The following is a 14,860-nucleotide window of genomic DNA, read 5'->3' as shown; positions in this document are numbered from 1 at the left end:
TATAAATACTTAAGATATAAGACACATAGTAAAAACAACATTTCATTATGAAAAAAATAGGCTTGTGCTGTTTGCACTTTGGTGGGCCATTTCGTATGGCATTAGGATGGAGCCATTTGTTTGGGAGGGGACAGTGCTCTTCTCAGGAAGGAGATCCTGGTCTGTTCCGTGTGGCAAAGCCCTTAGCAGGAGCCGAGCATGTATTCTCCATTCTTGGCCTCTCAGCTTTGTTAACTTATTTGTTTGGTGAATTTGGGAGAAGGAAGTAGAAAAGTTCAGCTCAGCACCTGGCAGGGAGAACGTGTTCTGGTCTACAATTTGTTCTGTGTAGGGAGGGAAGAGATTCATGGCTTTCTAACTGTGCCAGAGGTGAGTGTGTCAAATTAGTGGGTGAAGCATTGGCGCATGCTTCCAAATCTGAAGCTATGTTCTTAAAAGGTTGTATCAGTAATAAAGGTACCATTTTTGATCTAAAAAAGAAAAAGCTTTCATTAAAATCTTAAAATATCATCTAGCCAAAATCTTTTCAGTTCTAATTTATTATGCCTTAAGTATATAGATATGTATCACCTTAGTGTGATCCAATTACAACAGGTGAAATTCTAGTCACAATCTAAATTGTTCTTCACCATGTTTTATTTATAACTATTTCATGAAACTGCAAAATTACAATATGTGAATTCATAGTGATACAAAATTACTGCTAACTTCTAAAAAAAAAATCTTTTTTATGCTCAGCTTTGGCTGCAGAGAAAGATGGGACTCCTGTGTTCAAGCTTCCTAAATGGAGAGTCAAGGGCAAGACCATCAAAGAGGTGGCAGAGGCCTACAGATCTGTGGGTGCAGACCTAAATGTCCTCCCTTTCTGCACTCAGTTCATCCCCATGGATATAATTGATAGTCCAAAGCATGGCTCTATCATTTATCACCCATCCATCCTGCCCAGGCACAGAGGAGCCTCTGCTATCAATTGGTGAGATTTTTTCTTCTTACTTTTTTGTTTTTGAGATGGGGTCTTGCTATTTTGCCCAGTCTGGGTTCAAACTCCTGGCCTCAAATGATCCTCCTGCCTTGGCCTCCCAAGTAGCTAACATTTCAGGAGTGTGCCAGAATACCCAGTGAGACTTTTTTAATTACAGAGAGGGTGAGTGTATTTCAATTGCCTACATTCTTTCTGTTTTTTACCTAGGTGATCAAGACAAGAAACTAGGCATGCCTGAACAATTGTGAGGTCCTGATCGGTTACTACTATTGCATGAACTCCCCTGAGATCTAGACATACAGTGCGAACCAGGACAGCATTTACCAAGAATAGCCTATGGAGTACTAGCTCCATTGACTGTTACTAGGTATTGAGCAAACAAAGGTTTTATGGTCAGTAAGTCTGGTTTATGCCAGATTTTTAATTGCAGGATTCATTTGAGCTATTAATACGGGCTTTAATGTCAGCATCATAATCCCCTAGAGGGAGTCTGAATACACAATGTTCCCAAACTTATTTGACCACAGAACTTTCTTTTGCATAGAGCTTTTCAAGTACATTTCAGGAAATGCTGAATTACTTGAAATAATCATCAAGTAATTACTTGAAATGATGAAATGATCACCTTCATTGTCCATCTTTCCCACTCAACTCTAAGCTTCTTGAGGAAAGGGACTTTGCACAACATTTGTATTGCTATTTTCCAGTGTCAGGAACAGTGGCTGGTACATTGTAGGTACCTAATACCATAGGGACACAATGCTGTGGGTTGAGGTGGGCCTTCCTACCCTTTCTGCTTTCTGTTCTTTACCTGCACATCTTCCTAATATTCCTCGGTGTCAAGTTGTTGGAATAAGCTGGAAGCCTACACTTGGTTTAAATGTGATGAAAAACATTAATTGTATTTAAATTTTGATTACATGGATTGATTTCTTTTTGGCTCTTATAAATAACACACTATTATTTAGTAGATATCTTCACATTTAAACTTGTATTTTTTCTCAGTTTACACTGTTTCCACATGGAGAATCATTGGATCAAAGCATATCAGTATTTTCAAGGATCTTGATAACAATGCCAGTTAATTTCTTAGTATTTCTGAAGAGTTAGTGATTGATGGATTGATTTAGGTCTTGATTTGTACTCAAAAGTAAAAAATATTTAAATTATTACATGGCTGACCTATTATCATACTCTCTCTGTATTAGCTTGAATTCATAATCACTTCTGTCCTTCACATTCGCTTCACATTCTGTCCTTCACAGAGTATCCTACTTTATCTTCTGTTCTTATTCTGCCTAATACAGGGTCAAGCACGATGTAGGAATTGGACCTAGTGGGCAAATTACTTGATCTTGAAGTAGAAAGCTGACCCCTGAGAGTCAGTGAGTGGTAGTAACGATAGACTCTAATGCCTTTTTGAATTCACTGCAAGTCCTTACTATACATTAACAAGAAAGACTGAAGATATGAGGATGTATGATATAAAATAGCAGTACCATTAGACACTGCTTTTTATGAGCCCTGACATCTCCCAGTTCTACTGTTAATTTCTCATGCTAGCTTCATTGTCTACCTTCCCATTATAACTCTCTTATACTTTAATATCACTAATTCATCACTTTATGATACAGTTAACCAACATTTTAAATTGAAATTCTTCTTTTCACAGGACTCTAATTATGGGAGATAAGAAAGCTGGGTTTTCTGTTTTCTGGGCTGATGATGGCTTGGATACAGGACCCATCCTCCTTCAGAGATCATGTGATGTTGAACCCAATGATACAGTGGATGCACTTTATAATCGGTTTCTTTTTCCTGAAGGAATCAAGGCCATGGTTAGTATATTTTGCCACCCAGAATTTAGTAAACCTTTAAAGTTTTGAAAATATTTTTTCTTTTAGCAAGAAATTATCCATATGAATTTTCACCAAAAACTTAAAGTTTAAAAACAAAATTAGATTTTTTTTAACTAATGGGATGGTATATTTAGGATGGAAATCTGAACTTTTCAATTTCTTAGTCTGTGAAACTGACTTGGTTTTCTGAGAGCATTGATCCAATGGATGCAGTAGCATTTAAACTGCTCCATTCTTTTGCAAATACTTGAATCTTCAACCCTGCCTATAATGATTAATTGTAAAGAAGTATATTGAATCTTAAGAAATATTGCTACGCAATTTGTTATGGAAATTTAAAAGTACTTTAAATTAGCCTCTGTAACAGGGTGAAATTTGGTGTTGCTGTATTTATTCAGAGGTGCTCTGGGGTTAAAAAAAAAAAAATCCCAAAACATGTATACCATCAAATAAAAATATTGAAATACTTGTAAAAATATTGAAAGCTTTAGCCGATAATTTTGATGTCATTTAATTTTTTTTCAGAGCTAGCATGAGAGAAGTAGCAAGATTATATACAGTAGTAGCCATTGATTTAGGAGACAGGAAAGCAGTGCTTTGCTTGTATCATTTAATGATTAAGAGAGTAGGGCTTTGATGTCAGAAAGACCTAAGCTCAAGTTTCCATTCTACCTCTTCTTTGTTGTATGACCACAGGCAAGTCACTTAGCCTCTGTAGCTTTGGTTTCTTCATCTATGCGGTGTGGATAATACCATCTGACTTGTAGGGCGGTTGTGAAAATTAAGTGACACTATTTGTGTAAAGTATCTGGCCCACAGTAGCTGCTCACAAAATGATCATTACAATCAATGTAGCATTCTGTGTGTTCAGTGATATTTGCTGAAGCCCAGATTCTAGACCAAGTTATAGCCTAGATGGAGGTGGGTGGAATGAGCTGTAAACTTGGCTCTGTTCCCCTGTGGCTATCAGACAGTTTCCCCAGGTGTAAAACAGTAATAATATCCACCCTGCAGGATTCGTGTTATGTTTTCAAGGGATATTTTACATAAAGTAGCTACCACAATGCTTGTCAGGATGGACCTGAAGAAATGGTAGTTATCATCATACTCTTGACTCTCTGAACAGATTTATAGGTAGTAATTCTGTTACGCAGAAACTTTAGTCGAATAGACTATGCCATTGTTGATCATTGGGCTGTAACACAGGTGATGTCTTTGGCCTTAGGTAGAAGCTGTTCAACTCATAGCCGATGGAAAAGCTCCTCGTATTCCCCAGCCAGAAGAAGGGGCAACATATGAAGGTATCCAGAAAAAGGAAAATGCTGAGGTATTTATATCAACTCAATAACACATCTCAGAGTTCATGGCCCTCTACCTTTCAGCAGTTCCCCACGTACTATGATCTTGCCAAAAGATAAGCCAGCCTGCCCTAGCCCTACCTGTTAGAGTAGACAGGTGGCCAGACATATGCAGGAGAGGGGAGTCCCCTAAAGAAAATAAAGTCTGGGAAGACTCATGTCTGAGAGAGCACCCAAAATTTGCATATTAATAGTATCTCTAATGCTGGAGTGGGTGGGCACTTAGCCAAATGTGCATAGGAGAGGAGATACTATGCAAACGAACAAACAAGCAAGCAAATTAAAACCGCCCAGAAACGCCTCTTAAGTCTGCTCAATAATCCTTCACTCTGCAGTTAAAATGTCAAAATAGCGCCAGCTACATGCTAATGAAAAGGGCAAAGGGGATATTCCTTAAAAAAAAATGTCATGCTAGGTGCGCTGGGCGCAGTGGCTCATGCCTGTATTCCCAGCACTTTGGGAGGCTGAGGCAGGAGGATCACTTGAGGCCAGGTATTCGAGACCAGCCTGGCCAACACAGTGAGACCCCTGTCTCAAAAAACAAAAAATGAAAACCTGGAGCCATAAATACAGCTTAGGGCAGAGAAAGAAATTCCAAAAAAAAAAAATACAGATGCAGTAGGTATAGATTTGGCCACTATACAACCTTCCTGTGGTGACGATAGTAAACAATACAGGCATTAGGTCATATTCATACCCAAAACCAACCCACACATACACACCAACTAATAATATGGGGGGTCCTGTAAACCTGAGACAAAATCTAGGTGCAGACAAAGCAGAGAGCTGAGATAGACACAAACAAATTAGACAAAAAATAAATAAATAAATAAAAGAGGCAGAGACTTACCAGAGGTGGGAACTTCAAAAAAAAGTTCAACCTAATAAAAACCCAACATAAAACTCTCCAGCAGCTACTGGCCTCCTCCCCTCAACAGCCCGCTCTACGTCATCTTTACAAAGCATACTGTCCCTTTAAATAACCCTCTGCTTTTTATTTTCCTTCAATAAAGTCTCTTTTTTACTAAATCAGCCACCTGACAAAATACTCCAAATAAAACTAAGAAGCAAAAATTCCTTTACTTCCCAATAACATACTCGTTTCTGCCTCTGATGACGAGAAGCGTTTTTATTCCTTTGAGGTTCACAGCCATAGGAGGCTCAGCCTGTGTTTTGTGCCTTCCTAGATTTCTTGGGACCAGTCTGCCGAAGTTTTACATAACTGGATTCGAGGTCATGATAAAGTCCCTGGAGCCTGGACAGAGATAAATGGACAGGTACGTTCTACGGACCACTCCCCCTGCTCCCCTCCCCGATTATTACCTTTGTAAGAGACAGTACAGATAAATCTGGGCTTCCCATGGTTCTTCCTTGGTCATGAGGCGGGTCTGTGATTCACTCTCCCCTTTACTCAGCATGTATTGAGCATTTATTGTGCAGCAGACGCTAAATCCAGTCCCTGATCTCCAGGAGCCTGCAGTTTTATGGGGAGTGCAGAGAAGTGAATAAACACTCTCAGTGCAGTACGATAAATGCTATCATGGAGGCTGAGACTCAGGTATATTAGGAAAGGCTTCCTGGAAAAGCTCACTGCTTTGCTCGAACCTTGAGAAGAGTTAACCAGGTTGAGAGCAAGACAAGTAGGCGAAGCCCCAGAGATAACAGACTCCAGCACCTGGTCAAGGACTTGCAAAAGGAGTGCAGTGAAGCCGGGGTCTGGACTGTGAGGACAGGCATGGGGAGAGCTGAGGCAGGAGAGGCGGGCAGGGGCCTCAAGGGTCTTCTATCCATGGGTAATTGACTCAGCCCAGGCTCTCAGGTTTCACCTCTTTCAGGAGGTTTCCTGATCTCACATGCCCAGCCTGGCAGGGTTTGATGGCTCACCTCTGGGTTCCAGCAACACTCTGCCTACCTCTGGTATGGCACATCATATATTGTGAGGGTCTCTTTATTCCCCCCAATACTAGCCTGTGAACTCCTTAGGGACAAGCACTTCATGTAATTGTCTTGATAATCTAAGCAGTTAAGCAGGAGTCTCGGTACATACTAAGTGCCAATAAAAATCCATGGGCTCGATGGGTGACCAAGGGAGGGAGTTTAGTGTAATGGTTAAGAGTGCAGGATCTGAAGCCAGAATGCTTCTGTGAAAATTTACTGTGTAACCTCGGGCAGGTTTCTTAACCATTGGGTGCCTTGGTTTCCTCATTGTAAAATGGAACTAATAATACTGCCTTCCTTAGGTTACGGGTAATTGTGAAGATTAAATGAGTTGGCCAGCCACGGTGGCTCACATCTGTAATCCCAGCACTTTGGGAGGTCAGGGTGGAGGATTACCCGAGGTCAGGAGTTCGAGATCAGCCTGGCCAACATGACAAAACCCTGTCTCTACTAAAAAAACAAAAAAAGCTGGGTGTGGTGGCCTGTGCCTGTAATCCCAGCTACTTGAGAGGCTAAGGCAGGAGAATCACTTGATCCTAGGAGGCAGAGGTTGCAGTGAGATCGCACCACTGCACTCCAGCCTGGGTGACAGAGTGACACTCTGTCTCAAAAGAAAAAAAAAAGAATTAATACATGTTAACTCATTTAAGTACTTAGCCCTGGGCCTAGAGTATGTATTCAACAAACCATTACAGCATAATCATAATAGGCTCCATATATATATAGCTGATCATCCTAGAATTGCAATAAAAACTCAGTCAGCATCAGTGTCTCTTGGCTACTGTCTGGATCCAGTCCTTTTTCCATGAACGGACTCACAAAGCACCCTGTGCTTCTCATCACTTATCACCCTGCACTGTAATAGTCTGGTTACCACTGTGCATTGCCCATCACTGATGCCCACTCCCAGCACCTCCCACCCCACCCAAACCCTACCTTCAGGCTGTAAACGCTGAGAGCTTTTGATCTCATTCACCTTTGTATCAATGTGAATATGTGATAAATGCATATTCATGTCACCTGGATGTGGGGCATTTTGGACTCTCCAGTGACATATTCACAGACTCTTTCTTGCCTTGTGTCATTTCCATGGATGTTTGGGACAGTTTCTCCCATTGTGGTGTCTCAATTTTATTACAGATGATAATATGAACTTCAGCATTTTTGCAGAGAATGATGCTTATACATACCGCTATGAACAGCTTTTCTCCTGATTTTACAATCTGTGTTTGATCTCTTTACTAGATGGTCACTTTCTATGGCTCGACATTACTCAATAGCTCTGTGCCTCCTGGAGAACCACTGGAAATTAAAGGTGCCAAGAAGCCTGGTCTCGTTACCAAAAATGGACTTGTTCTTTTTGGTAATGATGGAAAAGCAGTGAGTGTTCAATATGGCTGCCTATGAAATAACCTTTTGATTTTATTCTATAACCCAAGCTATTAAGGGAATAGCTATCACAAGTTAATCTGGCTTTGCACTGGGATATGGGCAGGCTAGGACATCTGTGCCTCCATTGCTGGCTGGGGAGGAGCTGGCTCTGAGTGCCCTGATGGAGATGAGGTGTCTCAAGAGAGGCCCCCCAGATCTGCATAGGCTGCCTTGTGTAAAGTGGAGAGAGGAATTCAGTGGGGAGGTAAGGATGTGAATCACTGCTTTCCACTTTCTGGTCTTGGGCAGGATGATTCTTCCCTTGAGTCTGTTTTGCCATCTATATGACAGAGAGGAGAATCTCGTCTGTCTGCCTTCCCAGTGCCAGATTCTGGGAGGATCAAGAGAAATGGATGTGGCCCTCCTCAGATGCCCCTTGCCACTGATCCACCAGGCAGGTGCCACCTACACTGCCTATGCTCAGGAGGGTTGGCCTTGGGCCTCAGAGTGCCCTTGCGAAGCTTCCCAATGAAGCGTTCAAAGGGAATTTGTACCTTACAGATATTTTCCAGTTGCTGCAGGATAAATCAGTTAAGACTGTAGGCTTAAGAGTCCCGCTAGTTCCGGGTTCTACTCCCAGCTCTGTTACTTACTATCTGTGTGGCACTGAGCAAATTACTGAACCTCATTGAGCCTCCCTTTCTGCATCAGTAAAATGGGAATAATAATGGCATCCACCTCCACTGGCATTTATGAAATTAGGTAAGATCCTTCAGCACATGCATGCATTCTTTTTTTAGTATATGTGCTGCCAAAGCAAGCACTTATCCATGCATTCTTGAGCGTGGTGCAGAGTGAGTGCTCAGAGGCAGCAGCTGCAGAGTTGCAGCAGCACTAGTGGTGTCTGTTATTTTCACAATAGATTCTAGTTCAAATACCTACATCCCAGTGTCAAATTTACCAGGACTTATTTGCCATTTTGAGATGTACCTATCCCTAGACCTCACTTTTTCCTTTCTGCTGCCATTATTCAACTGCCATTTCAGCCCTTTTACACATAATGGTGAATGCTTTTAATCCATATTTTTATATTTTTCCAAATAAACTTGCCCTTATATGCATATAATCTATAGGACTCCTGCCAGCCTCACTTTTGTATTGTCTCAATCCTCGATTTTTATGCTTGTTTTGTTGCTATTTTGTAGCTGATGGTGAGAAATCTGCAGTTTGAAGATGGAAAAATGATCCCTGCCTCTCAGTACTTTTCAGCGGGTGAGACGTCAGTGGTAGAACTGACAGCCGAAGAGGTGAAAGTGGCAGAGACCATCAAGGTGAACACATGATGACTTTAATTTTACTGTTACCTTGGAAAACTGAAGCATGTTTGTAACTGGTACCATCAGTCCTCAAAGTAGTGGGATCAGAACTTTATTTCCTCTTTTTTATGTATTAGCTGCAAGAGGAAATCAACCTCCAAATTCATATGCTCAAACACAGTATATACAAACTGATTTTTCACATAAGACATCCAAGGCAGTTCCAGGTTGGCACGGGGGTTAGGGGTGAAGTCGTTCAGGAACCCAGTTTCTGTTATTTTCAAGGTCTCCCTGGGGTGTGTCACCATTCCAGACAGCCAGAAGGGCAAAGGAGCATGTAGAATGGTGTGGAGGACGTTTACATGGGCTAGGACTGGGGTGGTGCAGGTCACTTCCACTCCTGTTCATTGGCTGCATCTAACCTGGAGAGGTGCTGAGAAATGTGGTCCAGCTGTGTGTACAAGATGAAGAGGGAATTGGTTTGGTGAAGAGCTAGCCCAGTCTCTGCCACATTGTTCTACATGGCACTTCCCTCGTAAGAGTTTCCTTTTTGTGTAGGTCATCTGGGCTGGAATTTTAAGCAATGTCCCCATTATTGAAGACTCAACAGACTTCTTTAAATCTGGAGCAAGCTCAATGGATGTTGCCAGGTAAAACCATGACCTTATTGACTCACTAGGGATTCCCTCACTAGAGATTTTGACTTTGGCTTTGACAGTGAAATCCACACACATCCTTTGTTCTGGATGTGATTACCCTATCATACCTATCTATGACACATCTTTTTTTTTTTTTTTTTTTTTTTTCTGAGATGGAGTTTGGCTCTTGTTGCCCAGGCTGGAGTGCAATGGTGCAATCTCAGCTCACCACAACCTCCGCCTCTCGGGTTCAAGCGATTCTCCTGCCTCAGCCTCCCGAGTAGCTGGGATTAAAGGCATGTACCACCACGCCCGGCTAATTTTGTATTTTTAGTAGAGATGGGGTTTCTCCATGTTGATTAGACTGGTCTCGAACTCCTGGCCTCAGGTGATACGCTTGCCTCAAGCCTCCCAAAGTGCTGGGATTATAGGTGTGAGCCACCGTGCCCGGCCAACACATCTTTATTCTTTATCTTTTTTGCTGTTGTTTCCATGGTCAAGCAGATATATCTATCTATTTATTTATCTTTGTTGCTAACCAGAAGTTGTTTTCATATCTTCCGTATACCTAAAAAAGCAATCCTTAGAATTCTTTGCATCTTTTAAAAATTTGTTCTTCCAGTTTCTTAGCTAATTTTCCTCCAATATGACATCAGAATTGAGAAGCTCTGGGTGAGAATGCTAACAGGGAATTTCCTATGCAGCCTGATCCAGAATATTATCTGAATAATATGTGATACCTGATATTAATAATATTACCAGAAAAATATCTGATACCTGATATTATGCTTTCCCCCAAATCTTTTTTCTCCTACCCCCACCCCCCCGCAAATTACCCAGTAAGATAGATCTAGAATGAGGGTTATCAGGCTACTTGCAAGGACAATTGTAATCACCCAATAGTCAGAATTTCTCCACAGAGGTTTAGAGCAAGTTGAAAGGGCTGGAGTCCCAGAAAGCCTCTATCACAAGGAAACAGGACCAGGAACCTACTGGCGCAGCATCTTGCAGAGGTGTTTTTCTTGGAGTAACGTGGATAACAAGACAGCTGGGAGCTCACCAGGGACTGTTCAGTCCCTTAATGGTGGGTACAGAGAATAGAAGCTAAGAGGATTTGATTCCAGGCCACATTGTGGCCATTCACTAATTAAACAAGGCAAAAATATTCCTCCTCTTGACAAAATCCTTCATATTGACAAAGCAATGTTCCTGAAGAATATTCTATCTATTCACTCATTTACTTAACAACACTGATTGAACACTTACTATGTGTCAGGAACAGTTTTAGCACTGGAGATACAGTGTAAACTAGACAAGGTCCCTTTATTCATGGAGGTTTTATTCCAGAAATCAAAAACAATCATTTCAAGAGCACGTAGTGTTTTCAAAAGTCAAGAGTTTCGGCTCCTCAAATTATAGATTTCTCAGCTGTGATTCATGAGTTCCCAGAAACTTCTAATTAGCTTAACTAAAGATTTCAATACTATATTATGATGATTATTATTACAGATAGGGCCTCACTCTGCCACCTAGGCTGGAGTGCAGTGGTGTGATCACAGCTCACTTGTACTAGCAGCCTTGCACTCCTGGGGTGGCCATCCTTTCATCTCAGCCTCCCTAGTAGTTGGGATTACAGGCATGAGCCATCACACCTGGCCTCAGTACTGTATTATTATTACTATTATTTTGAGACAGAGTCTTGCTCTGTCGCCAGGCTGGAGTGCAGTGGTACAATCTTGGCTTACTGCAACCTCCGTCTCCCAGGTTCAAGCAATTCTCCTGCTTCAGTCTCCAACGTAGCTGGGATTACAAGTAAACGCCACTGCGCCCAGCTGATTTTTGTATTTTTAGTAGAGATGGGGTTTCACCACATTGGCCAGGATGATCTCTATCTCCTGACCTCGTGATCTGCCTGCCTAGGCCTCCCAAAGTGCTGGGATTACAGGCGTGAGCCACCGCACCTGGCCAGTACTGTATTATTAATACTTTTTTTTTTTTTTTTTTTGCTAGCAAGATACTCCTGCAGGAATTACTCATTTTCTGTTTCAGTGTCTGACTTACCATAATCATCTGATATTATTATCTTGATTACGAAGGTATCATCTCTTTTAGAGAATAAATGATTGAACCACAACCATGGTGGACTTTCTACACAGTACCTCATACACCACTGCTATTCAAGAAATGTCAGATAACCGCTGTAATTTGACAAACTAACAGTGGAAATCAAAGGATTGGAAAGGACTTCAAAAATTGTATTGACCTACTGCATATGGTTCTAGCTAGTACCTGTGTTAACTACATAATACAAACAAATGTCCATCTTATACTTGTAAATTAGAGAAAATATTCTACAATATGACATTCATCTCTCACAATCTTTACAGTTAAGAAAGTGTCTTTCTTTCTTATTCTTTGAGTATATATGAAAGCAAAGGAGTTGACTTTATATGCTCCCTGCTATCTTGCTTATAAGTAATTAAAATATTTTTGCCTTGATTTCTTTTATTTTTAGTCACGGATAAAGTTAAAAAAAAAACTGCCACTGTCCCTCAAGATATGTTTTTAATTTCTTGCCCCTAGTCTTATCAATTTCTCTGATGAGTATCACAGATCTCATAGGATATAAATAGGCATGTGATGTAAGTCTTACCTCAAAACAACTTGACAAATGCAAGTAACAGTCTTCCTAACCCCTTTTAAAAATCTAAGTAACGCGAAGCTGGTTCGTTCTTTAAGGCTGGTTGAAGAGATCAGACAGAAATGTGGTGGGCTTCAGCTGCAGAATGAAGATGTCTATATGGCCACCAAGTTTGAAGACTTTATCCAAAAGGTCGTGAGGAAACTGAGAGGAGAAGATCAAGAGACGGAGCTGGTTGTAGATTATGTAAGCTTTTCCTCGATGTTACAACCCTAAATCAGTGAGATCCATACACTATAAAAGACTGCTGTGCCTGCTGCCCATTTGTTTTTATATTTATGACCTTTAAAAACAACAGCTTTACTGAGATTTAATTCAGATGCCATAAAATTCCCTTTTAAAATGTGCATTTTGGGTGCTTTTTAATATATTCACAGGGTTGTGCAACTATTATGTCATCCAATTTTGGAACATTTTCATCATCCCAAAAAGAAGCCCTGTACCCATTGGCAGTCATTCTTTACTCTTCCAGGACGACCTCATACAAAAAAAGTTCCAAAATTGGATAGCATGATAGTTCCTAGAAAATGCGAATCTCTTTTCTGTCTCTCTGGATTTGCCTCTTTTAGAGATTTCGTATAAATAGAATCATATAACATGTGGCTTTTTGTTTTTGGCTTCTTTCTCTTAGCATAATGTGTTCAAGGTTCATCCAGGTTGTATCATCATTTTATTCCTTTTTCTGGCCAAGTAATATTCTATTGTATAAATATACCACAGTTTGTTTACCCATTCATCAGTTGAAGTACATTTGGGTTGTTTCTACTTTTTGGCTATTATGAATAATGCTATGAAAAACTCATACAAGTTTTTGCATGAACATATGTTTTCAAGTCTCTTGGGTATGTACCTAAGCGTGGAATTGATGAGTCATATGGTAACTCTATGTTTAACTTTTTTGAGTAACTGCCAAACTGTTTTCCGAAGTGGCTACACCATTATATAATGCCACCAATGTATGAGGGTTTCAACTTCTCCATATCCTCGCCAATATTTGCTCTCGTCTTTTCTCTTTTAGCTGTCCTAGTGGGTGTAAAGCGGGGTCTCACTGTGGTTTTGATTTGTATTCCCTAGTAACTACTGATGTTGAGCATCTTGTCATATACTTGTTGGCCATTTGAATTTCTTCTTGCAGAAATGTCTTTTCTTTCAGATCCTTTGCTCATTTTAAAACTGGCTTGTCTTTTTATTGCTGAGTCTTTAGAGTTCTTTGTCTATTTTAGATACAAGATCCTTATCAGATATAAGATTTGCAAATGTTTTCTCTCATTCTGTAGATTTGCTGAAAACTTTGAGTGTCCTTTGACATACAACAGGTTTTAATTTAAATGATGTCTAGTTTATCTACGTTCTTTTACCACTTATGCTTTCTATATGTCTTGTCTGACACCTTTTATTCCTCTACTTCTCCTTCACTGCTTTCTTTTTGTTAAATATGTCTAGTATGCCTTTTTAATCCATTATTTTGTTGTTGTTGTTGTTGTTTTTGAGATGGAGTCTTGCTCTGTCGCCCAGGTTAGAGTGCAGTGGTGCAATCTCGGCTCACTGCCAGCTCCACCTCCTGGGTTCACGCCATTCTCCTGCCTCAGCCTCCCGAGTAGCTGGGACTACAGGCACCTGCCACCACGCCTGGCTAATTTTTTGTATTTTCAGTAGAGACGGGGTTTCACCATGTTAGCCAGGATGGTCTCGATCTCTTGACCTTGTGATCTGCATGCCTCGGCCTCCCAAAGTGCTGGGATTACAGGCGTGATCCACCGTGCCCTGCCTTAATCCCTTATTTTTAATTTTACTATATTTTAAGCTATTTTCTTAGTGGTTGCCTTGAGGATTATAATTAACATTTTTGCTTAAAATGGTCTAGGTCAGATGAATAACAACTTAATATCAATAGCATAGGAAAGCTTTGCTGTAACATTGTTGTGTACTTCCCTAATTTGTGCCATTATTGTCATATGAATTACATCTTTATATATCATGAGCCCACCAACACAATTTTATAATTACTGCTTTATGAGGTTGTATTTTTAATGATAGAGTTAAAAATATATTTATACCAATGTTGATATTTACCTATGTAGTTACCTTTACCAGTACTCTTTATTTCTTCATGTGTATTCAAGTTAATTGTCCAGTGTCCTTTCATTTCAACTTGAAGGAGTCTTCTCAGTACTTTTTGTAGGCCAGGTATCCTAGCAATCAATTTTCTGTTTTTGTTCATTTGGGAATGTTTTAATTTCTCCTTCATTTCTGCAGGATATTTTTATTGGGTATAGAATTTTTGGATGGTATTTTTCTTTTATCATTTTAAATATTTCATCATATTGCCTTCTGGCCTTCATGGTTTCTGATAAGTCAACTGTTAATTTTATTAAGGACTCTTTTGTATGGTGAGTTCCTTATGTCTTGTTGTTTTTGAGATTTTATCTTTGTCTTTTGATTACTTGTTATGATATGTCTAGGTGTGGGGCCTTTGAATTTTCCCATCAGAATTTGTTGAGCTTCTTGGATTGTGCATTCTTGAAATGTGCAACTTAATGTTTTTCATCAAATTTAGGAAGTTTTCAGCCATTCTTTCTTCAGATATTTTTCCTTTTCCTTTCCCTTTTCCTTCTCCTCTCCTTCTGGGATTCCTTTTATGCATGTGTTGGTATACTTGATGGTGTCTCATAAGTCTCAGAGGCTCTGTTCATTTTT

The 14,860-nt window shown here is 40.2% G+C and overlaps 1 protein-coding gene across 2 annotated transcripts in view; it reads left to right on the top strand.

Annotated features, from left to right (window-relative positions):
• Window positions 1-14,860, top strand: part of ALDH1L2 (aldehyde dehydrogenase 1 family, member L2) — a 65,640-nt gene that overhangs the window by 13,954 nt on the left and 36,826 nt on the right. For both annotated transcript variants that reach the window (XM_011975510.1, XM_011975511.1), the window contains exons 3-10: window positions 739-973; window positions 2,655-2,820; window positions 4,067-4,168; window positions 5,387-5,476; window positions 7,383-7,517; window positions 8,714-8,839; window positions 9,383-9,474; window positions 12,202-12,349. In XM_011975510.1, the coding sequence (XP_011830900.1) occupies window positions 885-973; window positions 2,655-2,820; window positions 4,067-4,168; window positions 5,387-5,476; window positions 7,383-7,517; window positions 8,714-8,839; window positions 9,383-9,474; window positions 12,202-12,349 (948 nt within the window). In that variant the 5' untranslated portion in view covers window positions 739-884. The remainder of the gene's footprint in view (window positions 1-738; window positions 974-2,654; window positions 2,821-4,066; window positions 4,169-5,386; window positions 5,477-7,382; window positions 7,518-8,713; window positions 8,840-9,382; window positions 9,475-12,201; window positions 12,350-14,860) is intronic.

This window comes from Mandrillus leucophaeus, unplaced genomic scaffold, assembly GCF_000951045.1.
Source record: "Mandrillus leucophaeus isolate KB7577 unplaced genomic scaffold, Mleu.le_1.0 Scaffold157, whole genome shotgun sequence".
NCBI lineage: Eukaryota > Metazoa > Chordata > Mammalia > Primates > Cercopithecidae > Mandrillus > Mandrillus leucophaeus.
This window is presented reverse-complemented; position numbering and strand designations above follow the sequence as displayed.